The following is a 25,436-nucleotide window of genomic DNA, read 5'->3' as shown; positions in this document are numbered from 1 at the left end:
ACGACCCCTGAGGGGTGAGCAGCTGAAAGAGCAAAGACATCACAGGACAAAGTTAAGAACATCAAGAGAAGTTCTAAAAAGCAGTAAATGTAAATCGTGCTTTGCAAAGGGGTGTTACTGAAGGCCATTTGGTCTTTGTGTTAGTGGTAAATAACTTTAATGACGGGAGCTGTATGTGGGTTTTTTGGCCCTTTTTTGTATCGCTTTCTTCTTTGAGGAGCAGGTTCTTCATGTTCCCCCATAAACCTTCTTGTATTTTATTTGATTTCTTTACATTGTGCTGAGTTACTTTGAGAAATATTAACCGGTGAATAAATGCATAAATTAACTGTTCATACGAGGTTTTCCTGTCAGGATGTTGAACCTTTCAAATGGTCTCAGATCATGTAAGTTACTGGGAGAAAAAATCCAAATCACATGAAAACAAATTTTGGCACTCATTAAATCGTTTTCCACTCCTCAGGAGTTTATCATTATTTTTTTAATCATGTTACAGTGTTTCTCCTGAGATCCTCTTCCCAGTAATGGACCCAAACTAATTCAGTGTGGTACGGATGATATACTTCTTGACGTAAGCCATCAAACATAGCCTTTTAAAGCTGTGTAAATCCTTGCATGTGTCATTTGTTTCTTTTACCCGCAGTTATGAGCTGCTCTACTGTTACAAATTACCTCAGCTTTCAGTGATGCCTGTGTGCACGGACTGGTCAGTGTGTCTGAGTGCATCCGAGCCTGAACATGCGCTGTCTTGTGTCAGCGCGGCTGCGTACGGGGTGGGTGAGCGAGCCTGAGATGGACTGACAGACGAGGCAGCAGAGAGAGTGCACTTAGTCAAACTCAAGACTTTTCCATGACCTCTTTTGCATGGCATGCACTCTATCTGAGAGACTGAGTGAACTCCATTGCTTTATCGGTGTAAACTTCTCTAGGGTCATCATTTCAGAGAGTGGAAAAACCTTGCTTTGGGACCAGCTTCTCTTGTTGGTTTGTCAGTTGGCGGCCCGCTCTTCATCAAAGAGCTCCACATCTGGTTCAAAAGAAAACCACCACCGTGAGGTGCTCCTTAACCTGTTGCCTTGAGAAATTTAAAGACTTCTGACAGATTCTGATTTTAGTGCAGGAAAACAACCCCCACCTGCAGCTGTGACTTGGGAGGTAAGCCAAGCTAACAGCAACTGCTTTGCAATAAATTGCATCAAATTGCCTGTTAAATGCCAACACCAGCAGTAACATGAATTTATGTTGGACTTGCCTTTCTTCTAAGAATAGAAATAGAAAAGGGGAGCGACTGTCTTCATGGTTTTTTGCACAGCATTTTTAGTCTTGAGCTAGATTTTTATTAATAAAAAAAGGACACTTGGTTTGTTTTTTTAATTCAACATTCTTGCCTCCAAAGCTTGTTGCAACAGTGGACTCATTCACTCATAGTTTTTGCAGCAGAAAAAGCCCATGCACAGTAGAATGACTTGTGTGCTGACCTCTCTTTGTGTCAGATCTCTTCTCTGTTTCATTGCTTTTTCCACCGTGGTCTCTAGGCAATAAGGATTAAAGCTGTGGGGTCACAAGCTGTCTATTTTTAACAACAACAGTGTTCGGAAGAGCATCAGCCTTTGGGTCATTAACTCAGAAAAGCACAAAACCAAGAAGTACAGCACATTTTTGTTAGGACCCTTCAAGTTTAAAAGAATTCAGTGATGTTTTTTGTTTCAACACAGATAATCTCCTGTTCTGCAGCTCATGTTTCTGAGGCTGGAGTTATGTTGCAAGTGGGTTAAACGTATCAAACACGTCAGATAGATGCTTTGATCTGACATTTGCTCTCTTTATAGAGTTTTTGCAGAAGACAGACAAGCAAAGCATTCAGGGAAAGAACACGACAAAATTAGATTCTTATTCATTTCATGGGGGTCACATGCTCCTGTTTTGAGCCTTCTTTGTGGTTTGTTGGGTCACTTGGAAAGAACATTGGTTAGATTTTATTAGAGTGTCATGACACTTAACAAGTTTACAAGTCTCACTTTTGCCATGGTTGCATTCCATCCTATCTCAATGAACCTTATCTAAAGTGGACGCCAGGAAAGTCGTCCAACCTTGAACATGTGATTTAGCGGAAACAGAGTACAGGTGTTATATTTTACCTCCTTTTTTACCATCCAGATGTCTTCATATTTTCCCCTCTTACAGTCCACTTCTCAGTATTTCTTATTCAGGCTCTTTTCTTTGAGCCGATGCCAGATATGTGTTTAAGCTTGGTGGACCGTCTCTGTACAGGTTAAAAATAACGATCCAATTTTTTGCTTCATGTCCTGAGAGCCGTATTTTCTTCTCACACTTGAGGAACCATGGGAAAAGAATCTTTCCCCTCACACACAAGATGCTTGGAATAACAGGCAGGGTTTTGCGTAAAACTTGCACGGGTCCATTTGGAAGGTTTGCTCAAGCATACCAATGCACAGAGTGAAACTTATGGTTTGAACTGTGGGTTTGCAGTGCTAAAATGGTGGGGTTAACAGAACAGGAGCACTTTGTAGAGTGAAACACAACAGACTCTATGGCAATACATCTCAACTGCTGGAAGACCAAAACTGGATTCTGGGAGAAAGGAAAGAAGGGACAAAAATATTAAAAAGGAATGGAAAAAAAACTAAAATCAGTTTTTGCCCCTCATGACACCAATAAGGATAAATGAAATCAACGAGTCAGAGAAGCACAAGGGAACAGTGTTAATAAGGCCTTAGTTGGGACTCAGGGAAAATTCAGGGGTTGGCAGGTCAGACTCCGCTGACACACTGGGATCAGCGTCGAGATTGTTTCCACTGGAAAGAATTCCAAGAATGAGCCAGAAGAGCTATCAGTGACTGCACCCAGAGGACGGGAGTTTCAATACATGGCCAGGCAAACACACTTTGACACTTTTAAAGTCACTGCATCCCATGCCAACAACGGTGATTGTAACACTGTCCCTCGATGTCACTGCATTGACGGTGACCCTTGATGAGACCTCTGTTTGCAAGATGACTGTAGACATTTCCAACCACCAGGAGGGACCAGGACTTAGTGTTAAATTAGGCCTTAGTGTTAAAAAGTGTTGACTAAAAACAGACACATTTTTTGTGTTTTTTTCAGGATGAAACTCAGGCTTCAAAGTAAATTATAATAGGGACAAACCAAAAACGGGACACATACACTGGAGGGGTTTTACTGGAACACTTACAAATAGATGTGGTTACTAATACATTCTTCATCTCTGCGCAGTAAATGAGAAGACAGAGTCATTATTTGCTCAACACATTTGGTGTTTGAACTCCTGAGCTGCAGATTTTTTTCTTATTAAAAAAAAACAAAACAAAAAGCTGTTGTTTGACATCAAATGCCAGGATGGGCTTTTACAGCAACCATGACCATTCCAAGCTTTTATTGGAAGATAGTGAAGGTTCACAGTTAAGAGTGGTTAAACCTCAACCTGTACAGGATGAACCTGAAGTCAGCTGCTGCAACACATGTTAAACATTGATCACCTATTAGTATTTCAGCCATTCTTCTTCACTTTATGCTTTTTGTGTTGCTGCAAAAAAAAAATTGTTGCAAATATTCTTTCATTATAAGGCCTGACTTAATAAACTGAGAGAGATAAGAGCTGCTCCAAACACAAATATGTTCAACACAGAGGCGGCGCAGCTCTCTTTCATATCGCCTTAACCTCTGCTGCCCGGTATCTTTCTTTTTTATTAAATGTGAAACACATTGCTTTCTCCTTTAATATTTCAAAGACGCTGCAAAGTTCAGAGGTCTCTTGCTGACGTCACACAATTGCGTGGCCGGGTGCAAGTTCAGTTCATGTCTCTGAGGACTGTAGCTCCAACTTCTTTTTTATTTTTCCATGATCTCATTACTTTTTCCACTGAGATCAAGAAACAGTCATTAAGAAAGCCACAAAAGACAATCATTACTTTATTCTGAGCCAGACACCGGCTCCTTGGTCCAGACGCACACCGCTGTTGACCACAGTTATCAGGTGTGGGACATTAATAATGGCTTAGTCCCCCAAGAAGAGAGCTAGAATGGCACTTCACTGTTTTCTCTCTAATTCTACCTTCACACCGGGCTCAGAAATGCTTGTTCAAGCAGCCACTTCCAATGTTTATGTAAAGGCACATGTATGTGCATTTTGGGCTTCCACGTTCAAAGCTATAGCTACGCACCTTACGTGCTACACTACACGTGACCATTGAATGCACATTGAAAGTTAAACCAGTTGAACTTTGACCAATTTGGGATTCAGATTTGGAAGTGACGTATGGGTAGCGTCTTTTTCAAAACATGAAAGTTTGAGAATTGTTCATGAAGGAAAAAGCACTAATTGAGGTCTGTGCCGGCCAGAATTATATAATACAAAGTCTTTCATACATCAGAAAAGAGCTGTGAAAGAAAAAGTCTGGAGCAAGATTCACTAGATTTGCAACACTTCAACATTCAGCACAAAGCCTCCTCCAGCTGTGATAACATGGGCTAGTATCGCGTCCAGTGTGAACACCTATGCTAAAAGCGCGTTCTTGAACACGCATCACATACGTAGCATAAGAAAGTGGTTTAAAAAGGTCAAGCCAAAATGCTCGGCTTTAACATTGAGGGTCCCTGACCATCATCTGAGGCTTCCAACGTGCCAATCGGGAGGTTTTTCTCGTAAGGAATAGCAATTTTACTCCACACATGCAATGATCAGAGGCTCTACTGTCTTTAACCTTTTTAATTACTGGAAAAGCTTGTAAAAACAGATTCATTTAACATCCCATACTGTGAAATCAAAAAGCTGTTCAGAGAGCAGGAATAACTTTTGTATGGAGGGAAGAAAAAAAACTTGTGTGCAAGATGAAGGCAGGAAGTAGCATGCTCTCGCTTCTATATTTACACACACGCATATTTGATGCGCTTTTGATCATGCAGGGAGAAAGATGTTCTATCACTCGAAAGGATGAGCAGGAAGCAAGTCTGCTTTTTTTTTTTCAAACCACTGCAGGTTAAGTGAGTGGGGGTAGGGGGTTACCTCGGCTTCAATTTTCCTCTGTAAAGTTGGAAACTACTTTAAGTGCGCAGAAGGATTGCCCCAGTGGAGGGGGCGGAAGAAACAGTTTCTATTGCAATCTGGAAAAGGTACATTACAGAAACTTTTTGTCCACTTCTGTCATGAAAGACTCAAACAGATTTGTAGCAAACTCCAATGTTTATTTACAACTTCTGCATTTATGAGAAGAGTGGTCTAAATACAAAAACAACAACAACAAAACAAAGAAAAAAGAAAAGAAAAAAAAAACACCAAGAGAAACATGGCGGCTAATCTCCCTGAGCTTTACAAGAACAATTCAGGACCTGCAGGTGACAGAAGACACGCAGCCCCAGAACCAACAAGCTGAGAACATGTGAAGGCATGGACATCTGTCACACTACCAAGAACAACACACTGTCCACTAAAAGTGACACCTCCTTGTGGATTTGTTCCACTAAAGTTAAAATATGTCTAACTGGGGGGGGGGGGGGGGGGGGGGGATTACGCACATATACAGGAAATGACAGACATTACCATCTTACAATTCACAAGAACTTTTGGCAAAGTCATAAAACAGAGAGATTTTTAAAGTATTGCCTATACAAAACTCTGCCCACAGCTGGCTGTCAACAGGAAGACTTAAAAAAAAGAAAGAAAAAATAAAAACAAACCTGTTAAGTAACTCCTCCAAACCAGTTTCCTGCTCCAGCTCACCTTTTCCTATGAAGGTTCACAGAAGTAAAGCTTTTGTGGAAAAAACTGAAGTGACGCATGTCACTAAACTTTTCACAAACAGACACTTAAATCTACCGACAGCAGTGGCAACAACAATTATAGCACTCAAGAAACCCAACTCAAACAAGAACAGTGTATCGTACAGTTATTCCCACAGGTACCACAATGGTTCTGTATGCAGCTGTCGAGTCTCTGGGGCGACGATGCTAGCCGCTTCAGAGTCACCTTCAGAGCAGCAGCGGGCTTCCGCAGAGTACGAGCTGTCCATGAAGCGCCGAGCTGCTGCTCTCCAAAAGGGCATTGTGTTTGAAACGGGACTCGTGCTGTGGTGGCCGTGGTTGGAAGAAGGTGGAGAGGGGCTACAAGTGTGCAAAGTACAATCTTTTCATGTCTGTGTAGGTGGGTTTTCAGCACAGCAGAGAGAAAAAAAAAAAAGCTGGGGGCATTCCTTTGTTTTGTTTGGTGTCATGAGTGAAGAGATGAAGCACAGATGCATCAGCCGATTCTGCTTCTGTGAAGTGTCACCAGTGTGTGAGGATCCATCAGAAACAGGGAGGAACAAGGTGCGACACACAGGCTTTAGTGCTGCGAATTCTGCACTGGCTGTCCATTTGGAAGACTGCCACTGTTTTGGTCATCCTCTTCCTCCTCCTCTTCTTCTTCACTGACCAGGAACTCTTCTGGAGGCCAACGAAGTTCCCCGCTCTCAACTTCTCCCTCCGTTGGCTCAACCACAATGGACGGTAGTCGATCCTTGAGCTTACAGCAGCGGTCAAAGTCTGAGGGATCTGGGAATATCTAAAAAGACACATTGATGGGGATTATTATACAGTATTGCATAAAAGAAGTATTAATCAAATGCAAGGCCAGATATAGGCATGGGGAGCAGTGCCACCTTAAATGCCATGAATGCTGCCCCCCCCCCCACCAATGTGATGCCCCGCAAAAAATCCAAAATTAATTAAAGAAAAACACAAAAAAATATGAAATAAATGACAAAAAAAAAAAAAAAACAACATACCGGTAATGGAGAGACAATCAGATGGACAAATAGACATAAAATGTAGCCTTAGGAAAGCACAAACCTAATTGAGCTGGTCCAAAGCCCGGTAAGTTCAGAAGGCAGTGTCAGGAAGGAATTCTACATAAAACTTATAAAACATAAGTCCCAGACTAGCCTCCTCTGATATCCTACCCCATAGTGGGGCTGGCTAAATCCAGGCCTGATCAAATGTGTGTTTTGAGATCCAGAAGACACTGATCTAAGGAGTCAAACAGCAGAAATTTCAAGAACCAGACTTCTGATTTATCAGCAAGTCCAAACTTATCTGAGTGCAACAATCTGATTAGAAGATCAAAAAATTAGAGACACTTAGACTTTGGCATTCCCATTTCTACATGACTAGACAAACCAATTTTCTCAGCAACAATAGAAAATGTCATGCAGGGAGGAAAAAAAAGAAAAAAAAAGAAAAAGTCTGCTGTTCTTGGCCCACAAGTAGGTTTTTTTGGAGGCTGTGGATGTGTATTTTTGGAGCAACATATTTCACTCAAAGATAGAGAGAAGGAAAGGGGGTGGTTTCACTGTCTGGGCTAAGGACAGAGTGGAAAAAAAATAATGCAATGAGGCATGAGACGGGCAAGGGAAAGGAGATCCAGCTGTGCTCAGGTTCAGTACCAGAAATAAACTCAAATTTTCTCAGCTGATTTATCATCTGAAGTTTTAGCACTCAGAGTTCTTCAGAAAGCCCCACAAATGAAATTCAATTATGCACATCATGATCTGGTCAACCATCCATGGTTTCTTGACCGGTGTCACTAATGCTCTGTGTGCGTCAGCAGCAGAGTAACTTTAGACACTCTGGAACCTTTTGCCTCCAGGCAAGGGGAGGGCAGCTGAATCATGACGTTGCCTTTTCAGATGATAACTCAGAGAAAGTGCTAGTGCCTACTATGAATCACATTCTCTTTGACATCTTTTAGAAGGGCTTCTCAGATTTGGTGGTCATACTGTTCAAGTGAACATCCCAGATGGAGGAAGTAAGCTGTGAAGCATCCCTGCTTTTCTTACGAAAGCCCGAGACCTTGGACGAATGACTGAGACAGGAAATCCACATCACAAATGGAAAAAAAGTGTTGAAGTGGCAAAGTGGAACCCTTTTCTGTTGGCCTCCTGTCCTTCCGTTTCCCTCATCCTCCAAGACTCACAGCTGGAGTGTGAACCGAGGAGAGGAAGCAACCCCTTTTCCTCTGGGTCAGACTACATCCTCTATTTGTATGAAGAGTCTGCTCTGAAAACTTATCGATTCAGCAAGCAAGAAAAAAAATCTCCAAGCTAATAATCTTAGATATCATCTTTAATAACTCATCCGTCTTCCTTTCCAGAACCAGAAGTGGCTTTATCACTCCCCTATTACACACAAAACCTCAGAAAATGGCCTAAAATGTACAAATATACAAGTACTTTCTCTTACAAGTTTTCTCACCCAAGATTTGAAACTGATCAGCTGTGTTTGGGGGTTTGAATAAGGCTCCAAGATGGCCCTGTTAAGCTGACAAAAACAAAGCTGCTGGTAGCAGCTTGTCAAGAACACCTGAAGGCTACGTCTTTCACATGCGAACCTGCATGCTGAGGATGAAGAAAGGGATGTGACTGCAACACGCATGTCTCGGTTTAGAAATGAATTTGACTTTTAAAAGATCCCCAGCACACAATAAAAAGGTGGTGCCACATGAAAATGCATGAAAAACAGCTTTAGAGAAGTTTTTTTTTGCCATCCTATACCTGGAAGGAGAGTCTGTCCTTGCTGGGGCTTAGCCTCATGTCCTCCATGGGGGTGCTGCTGATCATCACCTCAGTCATATCTGAGCTGGGCACAAACACTGGGCTGCAAGGTTGAAAAAGAGAAGGGACATGGAGGTTAGAAACAGTGATGATGACAGCACATTTGAGACAGAACTGCATCAGAAAAAAAAAAAAAAATCTTGTATGCCAGCTTGACATTCCCAGAGCAAGCGTGATTGTGAAACAAAGATGTTGCATACAGTTTAGCATGAGTCTGCAAAAAGTTACAAAAAAACTTGCGAACAGGTGTTCCATTACCACCCCTACCAAGACATCAAGGACTATATAACCTTGAAAAAGATAAAAATCACATTCTAAGCATTTACAGATCAGCATGCGCCACAGATTGTTTACATTGTGTTACTTTATTGACTGCAACACATTCATGCAGTCCTCGTTCAACTGTTTATGTGCTGCAAAGCTGCACAGCTCATCATGCAGCTTGCATAAGGTAGCCAGCTCTAAATAGAGAATCATGTGCTCTTGGAAACCAGCTAACAGTCATTGTGAGAGTGCGCTTGGGGGCGTGTGGCGGTTTTTGAATGGAGAGAAACCTGATGCACTTCAAAGCTCAGGCAAACTTTCCATTTTAGAAGAAAGCAACAATGAGCCGTTTTATCCGGACTGCATTTTCTCTCCAGCATTCTCTTAAAAAAAACGAAAGAAAAAACAAAAAAAAAAAGACAACGCATGGCCTGGAACAGACCTGGCACTCAGTCTTGAGACGAGATACTGAGCGGCCTTCTCACGCGCTCTATTTTAAACCCGGTTCCTGGTGATCAGTGGCCACAGGCTTCTGGTTAGTGTGGTCCCTGACTATATGGGACAAAAACAGAACAGAATAAGAGCCTCACTCATTTCCTCAAATTTGATTGAATTTTCTTATTTTTGGGATGCAAATTACTTTTGCTTAAACTAATTTCCAACATTCAATTTGGGCTATGGTGCAAAGTTAAAATGTAATCTAGTTAAGAAATTCTTAACATGTAAACAATGTTCCTTCAAAAACAACTAAATCTGAACCCTTTTTAAAAAGCCACCACTTTCACATTCTGAGGAATTTCCAAATATTGCTTTGTAAATCTGAGACAAGTCTTGATTTGAAAATTTACATTAAGTTCTTCCAAATCTACGAAATGTGAAATTTTTTAGAGATCCATCAAGTTTTCTCTACATCCTATCTAAATAAGCCGCTGCCATGATTTAATAAGTCAGTTTAGCACCAATTCTTGCAGGTCGAGACTGAATCGTGTGATTAATCACTTAAGAGATCACTGACTCCTGAAGTGAAAGAGTTTCAGTTCTTCCATCCCTGAGGAGAGGAAAAACTGACACCACGGTAGGGTGTAGGGTGGCTCTAAAATGTTAAAGTTCTAACTTAATCCCTGCATATAACCTTTCTGTGATAGTCACTGGACACGCCATGCTTGGTCGGAAAATAAACTGGGTGTCCAAAAATGAAAATATTTATAGCGTCTAATATGGGAATGAGGCTAGATAAATCTAATTGAAATCTCTTAACTATCGAGATATCTTACTGAAGAACAAAAAAAATAAAAGATAAAAACGGAAAAACACGCAAAAATGAGGAGTACAGAGGGATAAGGAGTGACAGAAGAGACCTGAGCAGAGGAGGAGGAGAGGAAGGAAGGGGGGAACAAGGGAAAGAAAGATAAACACTCAGGCCTTGCCAGTCATATTTCTGTTCAGGGATTGTATAAACATCCTGCTCAGCTCGGAATAACAGAACATTGTCCTAATAAAATATAAAATGGCATAATAAAAAGGGGAAGTCCGCAAGCAACAAGGAAACAAACATGCATCAAAAAAGGAGTCCCAAGCGGCAAAGGAAAACAAGTCCCAGAATGTTATACCATATACCTGGAGGACACCACAAACGCACTTGAACCTCTTATTTGTAAGGTGGCACTAACTAAAATTCATTTTTTAACCAGATTCCCCAAGTCCAGTCGTGTCATGGGAAGAAACTCACTTTGGCTAACATGACTTCAGTGAGAAACTAAATGTTCAGAGCTCTTTTCAGCAAAAGAAAAAAAAAATCCTGAGGTAAACAGAAAAGTCTGGGTGTGACGCAGCCCAGCAGCCTGTTTCATCTACATTTCTCCTGATCTCTGATTGGTTGACAGAACCTTTTCCTTCAAATTGAAGCCATAGATTTTTGCTGGGAAAGCAGGAAAGTTTGGCAGGACATTTCTAATTAAAATATCGGGTAAACAGGACATTATTTTTACACTTTAAAACTGTGTTTTTAATGCATTTGATACAATTATTGAGGTTTCAAATGAATATCAGGATTTATACTTTGCTTCGCTATGGATTGTTTACAGTAAAACCGTTTAGTTGCTTGTCTTGTTAAAGAATTCATCAATTAAAATGTGTTCATCGTTTTCTGACTGGCAGAGAAAGTTCAACATGGATCAAAATAAGTCCATATCAGCATATGGCTTTGCAGCCATCACAATGTCCAAACTACCTGAACATGGCTGGAGCACCCGAATCATTTTCAAACAAATGGCTTCAGTGTTTGAAGAAGGCTTGTAGGCCAGATGGCAGAAAATCTCTTTACCTCTTCATCCTGTCGACATAATCTATACCTGGTTCTGACAGCTTTCTCATGCTACAGTCAGCCAAGGCACAGATGGAGAGCAAGCAGTGCCCATGTGCCCAAAAGACAGGATTACTATTGCCTACAGGAGAACCAATTATTCAGTTAAATGACTGGGATGGTGCACAATCATGTCGGCTCAATTTCATGAAAATATCTGTTAGAAATAACCTTAAAAATCTAAACTTGCAAGTGCATATTTGGCTGTCTGAGCTTTTATTATGAAAGACATTTCTTGTTTCCCCCCCACGAAAACTTTATGCTACAGCTTAACATAACTTGTGGTTTCTGAAATCATCTAACAAACCCAACCTGACAGGCATCTTTAGAAAACATTTGAAGTCACATTAGTGACGTAGATGACAAGTTCATCCACATTTCCAGATCACAAAGATGCCAAGCTGCACTTTAGCATGCAGTGGCCTGTATATATAGTGGTGCTGAAATACACTCAAGCCTTCCTGACAGCAATCCCTGTACAAGACGGGAATTAGCATCCCTCATTGCAAACATAGTTTCCCCTCTTCCAGCTCCCAGTTGGCACTACTCCTACAACAGTCCTGCATCTCCACATGTGAGGCAGCATGGCAAAGCGGCTGATATTCCAGACCAGCTCAATCAGCTCTGCAAGTATGAAAGCAAGCTTTGATGAGGGGGGGTTGTATTAGTCTCCCCAGGGGGCAGAGAAAGAGTAAATAATCCTGTAGGTTGAATGTCTCTGTAAATACAGAGAGGAAACTCCTTTTAGGTTGTTATCCTTTCAAAATAATAGTCTTTTTTTGCACAAAGATAGAAAACACAGATGAGTGAGAATACAAATCATCCATAGCTCACCAATTGAGCTATGGAAACAAAACTAGAGAAAAATCCCCACAGAGGTGATATTACACAAAGCTAGGTGCAAACTGCAAGTGAGCAGAGGCAAGAGAAACCAAGTGTGGTTACAGTAAATAGGTTGATTCTGAACTTCCTGACAGAGGCAGGCAGAAGCTCACTGAGGTTATAAAAGCAGCTGCAAAACAATACTTCAATGCAGCTCGCATACAAAAAGGAAATGATCCAATATTGAGACGAAGCATTGCAACAAAAATGGCCTGGAAAATGAAGGAATATTTAGTCAAAAGTAACAACACTCAGTAAAAGGCAGCACTGCAAACTGCAGATCCATGACAAACAGACTGTGCACTGCACCTGCACCACTTCAGTAAAAGATCTGAAGGGGAGAAGAGAAAAAAAGAACTGTCATCCTGTGTACTGAGGTTAAAGGCATTAAAAAAACTGTCAAAATGCCTGATCATGCAGGAATAATAGTATAATCTCTGGATTTGAATGTAAATGTATTCATTAACGTTCAAATGTTCATGCTAAAGTCAAGGCACCCCCTAACATTTCCAGATTCAGGGGCAACACCCCGCAGGAAAATAAATAAAAAAATATATATGTCAAAGGAAACAAGAGTGGGAGTAACAAAAAAGGAGGATGATTCAGCGGGAAATCACCCAACAAAAAATAACTACTTTGTTCTTTGTCTTCATTTAGGTAAAAAACGTCTTAATTTTGAGGATGATGGGGTGAAAAAAGTTAAAAAGAGATAAAAAGATGGCAGTACTCACTGGTAAATGCGCTGTAGGAAAACAGACATGAAGAATTCGCACCTGCAGCCGGTTCCTTCTCTCCACACTTTGCGTCCGTTCGCGGTGGCGCGCGCTCAAAGCAAACGTATCTGTGGGAACACGCGCGTGCAGGCCGCTCAAACAGTCCGGCTCCTCCAATTCTGATCAGAAACAACAGCTGGGGCCACTTTTTATTCACGAGGCGGGCGCTCGCGCGGAGGCACAGACACACCTCCTGATAAAACTCCTCAATGGCAGCTCATTAACCGGAGCAGCCAATCAGAGCGCAGCTGACTCAAGCCGTCCCCTGTGCGCGCGCGCACCCCTCCCTCCTCCCCCAGCAATGTTGACGACAGCAGAGACGCTACTCATTGGGAATGGATAAAAAGATGCTGCAAGAGGTTGGAGATTTGTAGTCTCCAAGGCAACAAAATGACAGCCTTCTTGAATGGCAAAGGTGGACTGATTTGCCCGTTTGGTTGTGCGTGACATGTGTTCAAATGAGAGTTCATTCACAAATGTGCGTCAAGGGCAAGTCCATGCGTGCAAGAACAGAGAGGGCTTCTATCTTTTTTTTAAAAACCAAAGCATGCTCTTACAATGAAATTTTTTAGTGACTCTGTTGTCAGGAATCCTCGTTGAGGATGATGTCACACATCTTTCAGGACTTTCCTTGCATAACTGTCACTTCAATGTTGACCTTCACGCGATATAAAAATTCTCACATGTCTGATCTCCCGAGGCTGTGCATTTGACTCAGGGCAGCCTGCAGTTGTCAGTGCAGATGAAACTGTTCAGGTTGGTTCTCTGCTGCCACCTTCTGACTAAAAGGCTTAGAAATATGGTTGTTTTCACATTTTGTTCTATTCCTCATTTTGGAAATTGACTCATTTCGAAACAACCCACCTGTGTAGGGATTACTCCATGAACATACTGTCTTTGGAAATTTTATTATTTAATTTACTTATAAATATGGCAAAATATTAAACATACAAGAGTAAATATGCAAAAAAAAATACATCTTTTGCGTTTTTTTTATAAAGATATGAAACAGTATTTACAAATATTGAATGAAAACTGTAAAAAACTGTAAAAAAAAAAGTACTCAATCATTTGGTAAAAAAATTGTGTCATTTGAAAATTGTATTTATTAAGAAGTTTATTTATCTTTTTAAAAATACCTTAAGAAGTAGGCCTATTGCTTTTATTACTCTTTTGTTATTCAACCTCCTGGCAAGTTCAATAATTAGTTTGTTTCTTTCCTCAAATGAATTTGCTCTAGATGTTTAGTGTCATTCAATGATATTCTGTATGATAAAAGTTTATTTAAAAAACACTTTTTTTTCTTTCCCATTGATATACGGTCAGAAAAAGGTGAAGTACCATAAAGAAATGAACAGCTTTTTCTAAAGAGACACTTTTTGCTATTTTTACTTTTGAACATCAGACTGAAGACGATTGCTTGTATTGTGATCATGCTGTTGTGCACTAAACTATAGTTTCAAAGGATCTGTCTGGTATTGTAGATGTGTGACAAAAGGAACTAAAAACACGACATGGTTGTGAACCCACTGGTATCTTTATGTCTAGGCAGTTATTTGGCTTTCATTTCACCTTTTGCAACAGCAATGATGTAATAGTTTACTGGCTACAGCGCCATAAAGGAAAAAAGTCTCTGTGCATTCTTTTATCCCAAAGGACAATCCTCCCAAATGAACCCTTTGCTGAGCAGATCAAACTGAAACCTAACTCAGCCACTTTAAATTGAAGTCATCTTCATACTCTTTAAATAGCTAAAGGATGATTTGAAAATTCATATACATATAATTGACGCTAAATAATAATTTTTTGCATGCTGTAGGTGTTAATAATAGTACTTTATCTGTCACTGTTAAAACAAAATTTCAAAAAGTGCTTTCTGGTAATCATTCTTGTTTTATTCATAAAATAAAACTAAGGTTTACTGAAAAAAAAACTACGACTAAGGAATAGAAAATAAAAAATGCACAATTTAGTCAGTGAAAACAAGAAATTATAACTAATCAATTTGCAGTAAAATAAAGAAAATTCATCCGTCGGTAAAAACAAGGGAATACATTTAATGAGAGTGGCGAAACTGCTTAAACTATAATAAAATTAAAAAAAGGAACCTGAAGATGACTACAGTACAGTGAGTTTTGTGTTCAACACTGGTTCAGCAATTCATAATAACTTAAACGTTTTCATGTAAATGTGACTTCTAATTAGTTCCATTGTATCTGCTTGATTTATTTACATTTAGCAGTACCATTAAAAATGGCAAAAACTGCTCAAATGTATCCATTGGAGTTTGGTGACCCTGACATCAAATAAAACTACATTTCCTCCTGTTTCTGTTTCTCTTGAAATTTTAATTACTGCTTTTTTGTTGATATTGATTTGATTGTTCAGTTTGTATGACTTCCAAGGCAAATTTGAACTTATTGTTAATGTATGTTAACCTATTGTTATTCTGTTTTATTGTTTCATGAAATGAACAAAAAAATATATAATTAGTTGGTTTGAAGGCATAGGGATGCGTGTGTGAGCATTATGTGTGTTGTGTACATGTTGATGTGAACATTTTTTATAACATTTGAGTGTGTGTGTGGACAGGCCCCGCCCTTATAGACTTGTATTACATCTGAACCTCACTGTAATGATTATAACCATCCAGAAACTTGTTGCTTTATGCTGCGTCATGCTGCTTCTTTTCTGCAATCACCCTCCTCTCCCCCCCTCTCTAACATCCCTCTCTCTTCTTCCCTCCTTTACTTTTCCGTCCGGTCCAACACGAAAGATTTTCAAATACGATTAAAATTAATAAAGTTTGGTCTCGATTACAAAAGGGGTTTATTCAGACATACTTCTGGTTTGTCTGAAGATTCACAACCCCTGTTGTTAAAGTAAAATACATCCAACACAAGAAGTCTTCAGCTCTCATCTGTTTGTCCAGCTGTTGGACAGGACAAGTAAAAAAAAAAAGAAAAAAGAAAATAAATCAAAATATCAATAAAAAAAAAGTCCATTATTTAAAATTCGAGAAAAACAGAAACAGAGGGAAATCATTTATTTGATATCAGGGTCACCAAACTCCAATGGATACATTTGAGCAGTTTTTGCCATTTTTAACGGTGCTGCTCAGGGCGGCCGGGCTTATGGGTATCCTGTCGGCTGCGGGAATGGTCGGGCATACGGCGCTGGGGGTCGGCCGGCTGGGGGGGGGGGGGGGGGGGGTACTGTGTGGCGGCGGGGGGGGGGGGGGATAACCAGATGATTGTGAGTATGTGTGCGTGAGTGCATGGGTAGGACGGACCTGGGGGCTGGCTCGCTGGGACCCTCTGGGGCTTTCCCTCCCCATCACAGAGAGGGGAGGGCACTGAGATGGTTGGGGAGGGGGGCTCAGATATTATGGCGGGGGGGGGGGGGGGGGTTGTAGTGTGTAGGGTTGTAGGGTTATGGGGGGTGGCTGTGGGTGCGTGGCGATCCCTGGGTTGCTTAGGTCGCGTGCCTGGGCTGGCTTGCGGAGACGGGGCGCCGGTCGGGGGGTGGCCGGCTCATGGGTTCCGGGGGCCCAGGCTTCGTCCCTGGCCTTTGTCTCGGTGTCCGGCGCCCGGTGGCCCCCATGGCTGCCGCCTGGTACCGCTAGGCGCTCCTGTCTTGTGGCCTGGGGGCCGGACACTGGGTTCGCTTGTGCCTCTGGGCATTGGGGGGGCCCCTGCAGGGGGGCCCTCTCTGTGCCTGGCTGGTGGGGTGGGCGGTCCCCTCCTCCTCCCCTCCCGGGCTGCCTGGGTCCGGATGCTGGGGGAACTTCTGGCCTGGGGGGCTCTCCTCCCCTCTCCTGGTCTGGCTGGTCTGGCTGGGTAGGATCTGGCTCCCCTTATGAACACACGGTTCACGTCGGCAGCATGCATGTATCTCCACCCCCACGTGCACACTGCCACACTGCCCCCTGTCTGCTTTATCCCTCCTCCTTACCCACAATGTATTGATGGACAGATTTATTTCGCTCATCTTAGTGTCAGATTTTCACCTTTGATGTAACATTCGTCTTTCCAGCAGATCTGGTATAATTGTTGCAGCTCAAAATAATAACTTATTCAAATCAGTGCTTGTATCCCCCACCTTTTCACCTTTCTTCCTTTTACTCTCTTCCACCCTCCCCTCACATTCTTCCCCTCTCCCTCCCCACACACACTAAATGTAACAAATAAATAAAAAATAATACGACAAAAAGGGGTTTATACAAATCTACACTCTAGTTTCTTGAAGCTATATAACCTCTTTTTGTGATAGTAAAACCTGTCCAACACAAAAAGCCTTCAGCTCTAATCTGTTTGCTCAGCTGTTGGACAGAACAAGTTTAAAAAAAAACAAAAAAAACCCACTGAAACAAGAAAAAAACTATATTCTAATAGAATTTGAATTGGGCGCCCCCTACCAGCATACAAAAAACAACACATGTGGTCTGTAAAAATCATTGACACAAACTGACCACATGATGTCAGCATCCTCAAGTGGTCTAGTGGTGCTTTTGGAACTGTTATTAAGTCTTGGGTATTTTTCAACTTGCAGACAAAGTTTATCGCGTCCCATTCAAACAGGTGAAGTATCAACCAAATGTCCACTCTAAGGAAAAATGTGTTCCCCAAAAACTGTAGTCCACTATAAAGTACTTAAAAAATGAGATGGTTCTGTATGAGGTGAAACTACTAAATGAAGAACTTTTACTCTTGTAAGTTTTTCAACAGCAAAGACAAAATAATTGAAGGGGATCATTTTAGCCACCTGTTAACAAATTATTAGCTAGTTTTACTGCTTCCTGTTTTACATTTTCATAAAGAAAGCAAACATTGTTACTGTAAGCAGAGAAAAAACATGGCATTAAGTTACTTTTCTTGACCTTACTTTGCTTTCGTGGTTCCATCCTATGGTCCACTGTGCAATTATGGACATCATCATTTCTCATGCTCACTGAGGACCATAGCATCTGAGATGTTGCTTTGGGGTTTGAGCTTCTTTAGGCATTGCATAATTTAATCTTAAATCATCCATTGGAGAATTTGTTTTCAGGGAGGAAATAATACATTTCCTGACTGATGTTAACATGTCAATTAACATTCTACTTAAAAAAAAAAAGGCATTGAAATTACTTTGAACTGGTTTTCAGATTGATGTGCAGCAACATATTGCCTTTTTATTATCACTAATATTGGCCTCTACTTTTGTGCTAACACAAACTTCAATTCATTTTACATGCAATGTGCTCAAACTCTTGGTTACAATGAAGCTACTTGTTTTTTTTCCTTTTATTTTCAAAAGAAAACTCTAGATATTAAGATAACATTGGTTAATAGCAGGCTGCAAAAGGCTTTTACTGAAGGAGAGTTTTCGTAATATAAACATATATTTTTCATGTATAACTTAGTGTTGTTGGCTTTATTCAATGGAAATGGTCTGTCCCTCCCTTCTACATTATTAGGCATAGGGCCTCCTTCTGTCCACTAGCAGAAATGTGTACCAGCAGCCCCCCCACCTCTTTTTTTCATCACCGTTCAACACAAACAGCTGCACATCTGGGAAGGCTGGGACGTCTCGCTGGAGCAGAGGGGAGGCTGAGGACTGATACACTACGTGTAAATGAATGAGGCCCTGAAGGGGGACAGCCGTCGACAAGCACCCGTTGTCATGCAGGCTGCTTTTCAAAGTGAACTTTCATGTCTTATTTAGACCCATGTCATGTGTGGTGTTATACACATCACAACGTTTACCTCTTTTTTTTTGTTTTTATATCACTCGTTGGAGGGGATTTTCAACTGAAACTCACACTGGTGTGTGCTGTGCAGTCAAAATTAGCCCCTTATTTTTTGAGCAGCCTCATTTGCAGCTCATTTTTCGCTCCACACATCTGTTCCAGCGATTCAATGATATCAGTGTTTTGTGCTGTTTACATCCATTACTGTAAGCATGTGCAGGCCGTAGAGACATTGGTGTGTATATTTCCGTGTTATGCATACATGAGAGTGTTTGTGTGCATGTTGCTGTGGGATTATCTGAACTCTGGGCTCGCTGCACGCCACGCTTGCTTGCAGGTGGTCTGTCTATATTGTAAAGGGAGAGAGCAGATTTAATATTTCATAAGAGCACAGCGCACCCCCTGACTCCATCATTGACTCCACATGGCTGGCCAGAAAGCAGCTCTGTGAACATTCAGCAGAAAAATGTGGCCTGCCAGCCCCCTCTTCTCCATGCTGCTTGCTCACTTGCTGGGCCTCACAATTAAAAGCAAACCACGACTACAGATGTTGGCTGTTGTCTTTAACCCATGGAAAGACACTCTTTTAGTTCATTTCAGGTATATAATAAGCTAAAATTGGCTGATTAAAGCAGGTGAAGCTCTGAAAATGTAGTAAATTAAAAAAAGCGAAAACAGAGAAAAAGACAAATCCCCCAAAATAGAGTTGGATGAGAAGGAAAAGCAATTTTCAATAGCATTTGGGAGGTTTTGAAGCAATCACACAGGACTGAGACTTTGTGCCCTTTTGCCTTACATGTAAATAGGAAGTAAAATTGATCAATAATCATTATTCAAAATCCAATCACATGAATTCAAGGCCAGATCAGAATTTTCTTTACTATTCATCACATTCCAATGAGGCCAAACCATAGTCTTTATTTGCCGTCATGCATGGTGTGCAGTTGGACTTGAGCCAAAGAGAACAGAAGGAACTCTACCAGCACCATTATTCAGCAGGGTCAGACCTGATTTAGATTTTAAACTAAAGCCAAAACAGGGCATCTTGAAACAGTTAGGAAACTATTCCAGATCTTAAACAGACCGGGGGGATTGTGTACATCTCCTTAATTGCACATGTCAATTTATGTAGACGATCAGCTTTTACAACAAAGCTCTATTGCCTTTGCATGAGACCCCACCCTACCCCCCATTCTCTCTCCTGACAATTACCCTTTTTAAAAATCACATAAACTGATGGGTTCACTGGTTTGTAAAAACAAAACAGATAAAACTGCATTATGACATTGGCTGCTTTTGCAGTGATGCTCTTTACAGCTATTTTTAGATTCACCTGTAAGACTCAAAGAAGCAAATCACACTGGTAAAGCTATGGACACACGTTAAAGAAATTTCTGAATATGGTTGGTCAAATGTGAATTTATTCTATGGTGCTCACAAGTAGGGAGGAGCTTTCTTTTCTTTTTCTAGTGTTCACTAGTACATGTCCCCCATCTAAAAGCTGGAAGAGGCTTGATGCGAAATGTCAAAGGCGTTTTCTCTCACGGCTCTATTGTGACATAGACTTAATGTCAAATAATTCCAGCCCGACACAAACCACAATTACTAATTTGTCCTCTTTAATCAATTTTCGAACAGTTCCCACATCCATGAATGAAAAGGGACGTCTGTCACTACCAAATCCGAGTCCTTGATTGGTTTCAACTTTCAACACGCATTTGTTAACCACATGTTTTTTGACGTAAAGTCCAAAAACGGTCGTAAAAACTTGCATAGCTACGCGTGAAAGCAAGAGTTTTGAACGCGCAAATGGGCGTTTACATAGACTTTTCATTGGAAGTGGCTGCTTGAACATTGCAGAGGCCGCTGTGAACATAGTTTCAAACAGTGCAGTAACTATCCATCCATCCATCCTTCCATCCATTTTCTGAACCTGCTAAATCCCCTTTGGAGTCACGTGGTCGCAGGAGCCTGTTCAGGCTACTGTCAGGCGAAGGGGAGGTAAACCCTGGACAGGTTTAGCCTTTGCTTCCTCACATGAACAAAAGGTAATTAGTGAGGTGCACATGGATTATGTTGAACAGTTCCAGTGGATTTCAGAGGCCGAAAAGAAAAATTTACTCCACTTCCAGATTGACTGAATCTTTTTACAATCTCAGGTAGTTTTTATTTAAAAAAGCATTAACAAAATAATCAGTGCAGTTGTTGCAAAGGTAAACTAAAATGATGAATTTTGATAAATCCATGAAGGTCAAAGGTGAAACTATTAAATGATTGGCAGTGGAAATGGAAATAGAAAGAAGAGCATGTGGGAAACGTCCTTCAGACTCTGTATGCAGCTTGAAATGCTGCAAACAGTTACAGGAAAACACACACATGCAGAATGTTAGGTCGGACAACAACAAACTGTCAATTCACAGCTTGACAGCTTTTTAATGTTGTGTGACTTTTCTGGAAGCAAAGGATACATCTCAGAAACTCAGGATTGCATGTAGTTAATTCAATCCAGCAATAACTCCCTCAAATATTTACTCTGTTGTGCTATCGATGGTGAAGGAGACAAATGCAGACCTCACACATCCATGGGAGTCTGCTGATTCAAAAAAAAAAAAATCCTCTGGCTAAAGCAGGTGAAAAGAGTTGTTACTCAACCTCTGAATGTGAAGGAATTTATAATGTTTTAAAATCCTGACCATAACCCCTAAAGGGCCTTAAGGACCATAATGCTGTCACCACCTGATTTCAGGTTTGGGGTCAGATGATGTGACACACTTGTCCAACCTCTGTGGGAGAGTGTGCATGGGAGAAAGACCAAAGCAAACACAGAGATCTTGTAATGAAGATACTTGATTTTTGTTGGTGTACTGCTCTCTAAATATGTAAAAGTGGGATTTTCAGTCTGATAAATCCCTCAATGGCAAAATCTGTTTGTATCAACTTTGAGATTTCTTCCTGCAGTGAAGCTGAGCTGGACTCAGGTTGATAAACACTTTCATCAAAAACACAGCAGATTTCAAAACATCCTATGAATTTGTGTAAAAAGAAACACGAGGGTGGATGGCTTTCTTATTTTGGAATTTTTATTTACTCCAAAATACCAAATCTTTTCTGTCCTAATGATCCTCTAAGCAGCTTAAATCTGTTTTCCAGGGAGGGAAGAATGGTTAAAATGACTGTGGCAGAACATGCTGCACTCAAGTGATGATAATATTTAATTCACATCCACTGCAGACACACATGAAGCCTTTTAAGATTCTGTTTGGGTATTTAATTCTTTTTTGTTTTTTTTTTATTACAGGAAAGGTCATTTCAAGCAAAGTTTAATTACAAAGTTGGAGTAAAAAACAACAACAGTTGAATCATTTTCTGCATCTGCAGCTTAATGAAACAAACCATGGTACGAATTAGAACCAACAGTTTCCATTTTCCTTCAGGCAGCTGCAAGTTGGTGGGTTTTGCAATTGTTTCCAAGAGGCACCAGTGTTGTGGTACGAAGGAAAACGGGGATTGATTAAATGCGAAAGCATTGCAGCAATTTTTTAAAGACTAAACATGTGAGGTTAGCCTGTTAAAGCAGCTGTTTTCCAATGTAAACAGTTACAAGTATTTTGCCCCTCCAAAAATTCAAATTGTGGTGCAGAATAAACCGCTAAAATTTAGTCAGAAGGTCACAAAAAAACAACTGTAAGGTTTATTGCCTGACCAGAGTTTAGTTACACGGGGAGATCTTTGAGATGAGCTTCGCAAAAGGGGGTCCTGCCTTTCTGCAGGTTCATAGGAGCGATGGCTCAACATGCTTGTTCATGCCAGGAGACACGATGTTTTCGGGAGAACAGCAGGGGCAGCAGGAGGTGGGGGGTGAGTGGAAGGAGTCTGGTGGCCACATGTTGCTGTTGTTGCTCAGAGCTTGGATAATGCAGGAGTTTGAGTTAAAACGACACATTGTCTGAAAATAGACTTTGTCCAAATAAAGAGATCGGGTGGTGGACTGTTAAATACAGACCTTGGATGGAATTTCCACAGACGTACTCCTCCTGAAACATCCAGCCTAGGTCCACTCAGGGTCAAATATAGACCTTGACCTCCAACATTGGACTTCCACCTACCAAACCAAACAGCACTGCTACATTTCGTCCCAGCAACCAGTCCCTTGGCTGTTCTGTGAGTTGCAAAAGAGGATTTCTGTCTGAAAAAGATCTCAGTTGTCTTTCAAAGCAGTGGACCATGCATTTAGAACTAAGTTTAATAAAAATGACAGTACAGCGTTGTGCTAGAACAAACTCCAGTCTGTAAGGAAACTAGCAGTAGAATTTGATGGAAAGTAAAGGAAATAATTACATCAAACTAGAGATTTTTGGAAATAAACCACAGAATGATCTATAGCCTTAAAAGGCATTAACTCCAGATAGCAATTACTAAGCATGGTAGTGGGGAGGATCATGATTGGTGCCCTTTTCAAAAGTCAATTCCATGTCAATGTTTATTTGGTTACATTTAAAAAATAACCTGTGATTGGCAAAATCTGTGAAGTAGGATTATTTGATGTTTTAAGGCTGAAAATCTCCTCACAACACAGTTTACGCACTTTTCTCAAACAAACATGGACTCTTTCTCATTTTTCTTTTGTTTAAACTCTCAAAGTTCAAATCTTCATGGAAAAATAAGTCCAGTATTACAAAATGGAAACAAATTTTGATTGAAGATTTGTGTAAATGTGGCAAACTGAATGCTTTCGGTATAAGTCAAATGGAGTGGAGGAGAATTGATCACGAGCCATTCAGGATGCAGAAAATAGCATGGAGTTTTAATAAAAAGCATGCAAGATTGCACACAAAAAAAATCAGCAAAACTGTAAGACTGGGATGCAGCGAGGTACAATTGGAATTAATTTCTGGAAAAATGAGTTTTATTGAGTTGTGTTTTACGATTCAGTTTGTAAAAAAAAATGCAATTTTTTTTATTTCAGAACCTACTGAGTTTCTGATGTTTTTTTCTAAAAATATGTAACCTTAAAGGAAAAAAAAGGTGTGCTTTCCTCGTCTCGTGGTTGGTGTCAGAGACATACAAAGGCGTGTCATATTACCACATAGTAAAACCGGGTAGAGGACCTTAATTGCTCAGGTGCTGTTTTTGAAAAGCTCAATTTTGCTTGAAAGAAAACTCTGCCAAAGCAGACAAGCTGTGGTTAAAGCACAAGCAGAGCGCCACATCAAAAGAGGAGAGTGCATGAATCTGTCAGCAATGAAGGGCTATTACTACAGTTGCAGCACCTTGCCTCAGGAAACATGTGCTGTCAGCTTCCTCATTACAAGATTGACCTAGGCAGGAGGGAGCTCCAGGCCAGCTCCCATTTTCAAGTCTCATCTGTTGTTAGCTTGCTATTATTTACCAGAAACCTTCAACTGTAACACATGTCAACGGTCAATATTTGACTTTTCTGAAGTCTTGCAGAATGCCTGTGTTAATGTGGTTGAGGAAAAGAGGCCATCAGTGGGATAAACAGCATGTGTATGTTTGCATTCTCTCTGTAAAATTAGAAACACAAACACATCAGATCTTAAACAAGCTAACCACATCCAACTTCTGTGAGCAATTAGCAAGGCATCAACTTCATTACACTCTGACTTTGACACGCTACGCATAAACCCCTTCACCTCCACCAATGAGCAAACACAGATTGGTCATAGAGCTGATGGGGATTCTGCAAACAAGCCTCCAGAGAACAAAGATAGTGAGAGGGACCGGCTTTTATTTTTTAGTTTTTTGGTAATCACCACCGGGGTCCAGAGCTGAGACAAGGGAACCACCGCAGAGGTTGTGCAGTAGTTAGTGAACCTGTCTGTCTGCTGTCAGACCGCTGTCACACACACATCAAGGTTAGCATCAACCCACCCTCACAGCCCTTTTCCTTTCTTGCAGGTCTATATGCGCTAAATGCACATGTTTTGATTGCAGACGGGCATGTCAGGAGTCAAGTAGAGCCTCTTAAAATGTGGCCTAGGGGCAAGGGTCACCCACTAATGAGTAAAAGCTTTTTCCCCCCTTTGTTGGCAGGGAGGGAGTAAGGAAATGTGCTCACTAGGAGGTAAGAAGGTGAGGAGGGGGAGGGAGGGGAGGAGGGAACGTGTGAAGAGATGGACAGTGGCAGGGGAGAGAAAGGGTGAAAGGGCCCGACTGGTGGACTAAAGACGCAGGGCCGGGGCGCGTTGGGAAGGGGGGTGTCAGGAAGTAGAGCGAGAGGGGAGGCAAGAGGTGAGGTCTCAGGTGAGAGGGGGTGATAATGATGAACTGTATTTTTACATCACCTCTTCAGGAGAGATGGACTACATGCAAGGGTGAGGTCACAGACGGGTTTATTTGCAAACCTGTTTCGACATGTCTGATCTGATTACGTTTTCACGATTGAACGCTAAAAAACCACCTCAGCTGGTCGGGTTACAGACCCACTCCGATGAAAATCGTGTTTTTAGCATGTTTTTTTTTCTCATGATCAAGGACATATATGAAGTAAATTGCATTTCTGAGTATTTCTTTATTGAATTTGTTGTGAATCAAGAGAAGATGCAAAAATGCTTTTTGAAAAAGCTTGTTGTTGTGACGTGGAAGCTACAACAAAAAGCCTCAATCTCCCTGCTTCACTCCATTCTGATGTGTCCACTTGGAGACAAATAGATTCATGTACGTTTTCATTTTACTCGTCTGAGCCGGCATCTGGCTTAAAACTGTACGGCTGGATAGCTCCAATATTGCTCGCCATTTTTATTTGCACTGGTAATGTTAATTTGGGGTTGTGAGGGGCT

The 25,436-nt window shown here is 41.1% G+C and overlaps 1 protein-coding gene across 1 annotated transcript; it reads right to left on the bottom strand.

Moving 5' to 3' along the window:
• Nucleotides 1-5,202: 5,202 nt before the first annotated feature.
• On the bottom strand, nucleotides 5,203-13,043 carry lbh (limb bud and heart development). The gene is made up of 3 exons (XM_023951761.1): nucleotides 12,864-13,043; nucleotides 8,565-8,667; nucleotides 5,203-6,577 (listed from the first exon to the last, which is right to left on the bottom strand). Exons 1-3 carry the CDS (start codon nucleotides 12,890-12,892, stop codon nucleotides 6,359-6,361), a joined length of 351 nt encoding a protein of 116 aa, XP_023807529.1. The 5' UTR covers nucleotides 12,893-13,043; the 3' UTR covers nucleotides 5,203-6,358.
• Nucleotides 13,044-25,436: the final 12,393 nt, after the last annotated feature.

The sequence above is a fragment of the Oryzias latipes genome, chromosome 22 (genome assembly GCF_002234675.1).
Source record: "Oryzias latipes chromosome 22, ASM223467v1".
Taxonomy (NCBI): Eukaryota; Metazoa; Chordata; class Actinopteri; order Beloniformes; family Adrianichthyidae; genus Oryzias; species Oryzias latipes.
The sequence above is the reverse complement of the archived record's forward strand: the minus strand, read 5'-3'. Positions and strand labels throughout refer to the sequence as shown.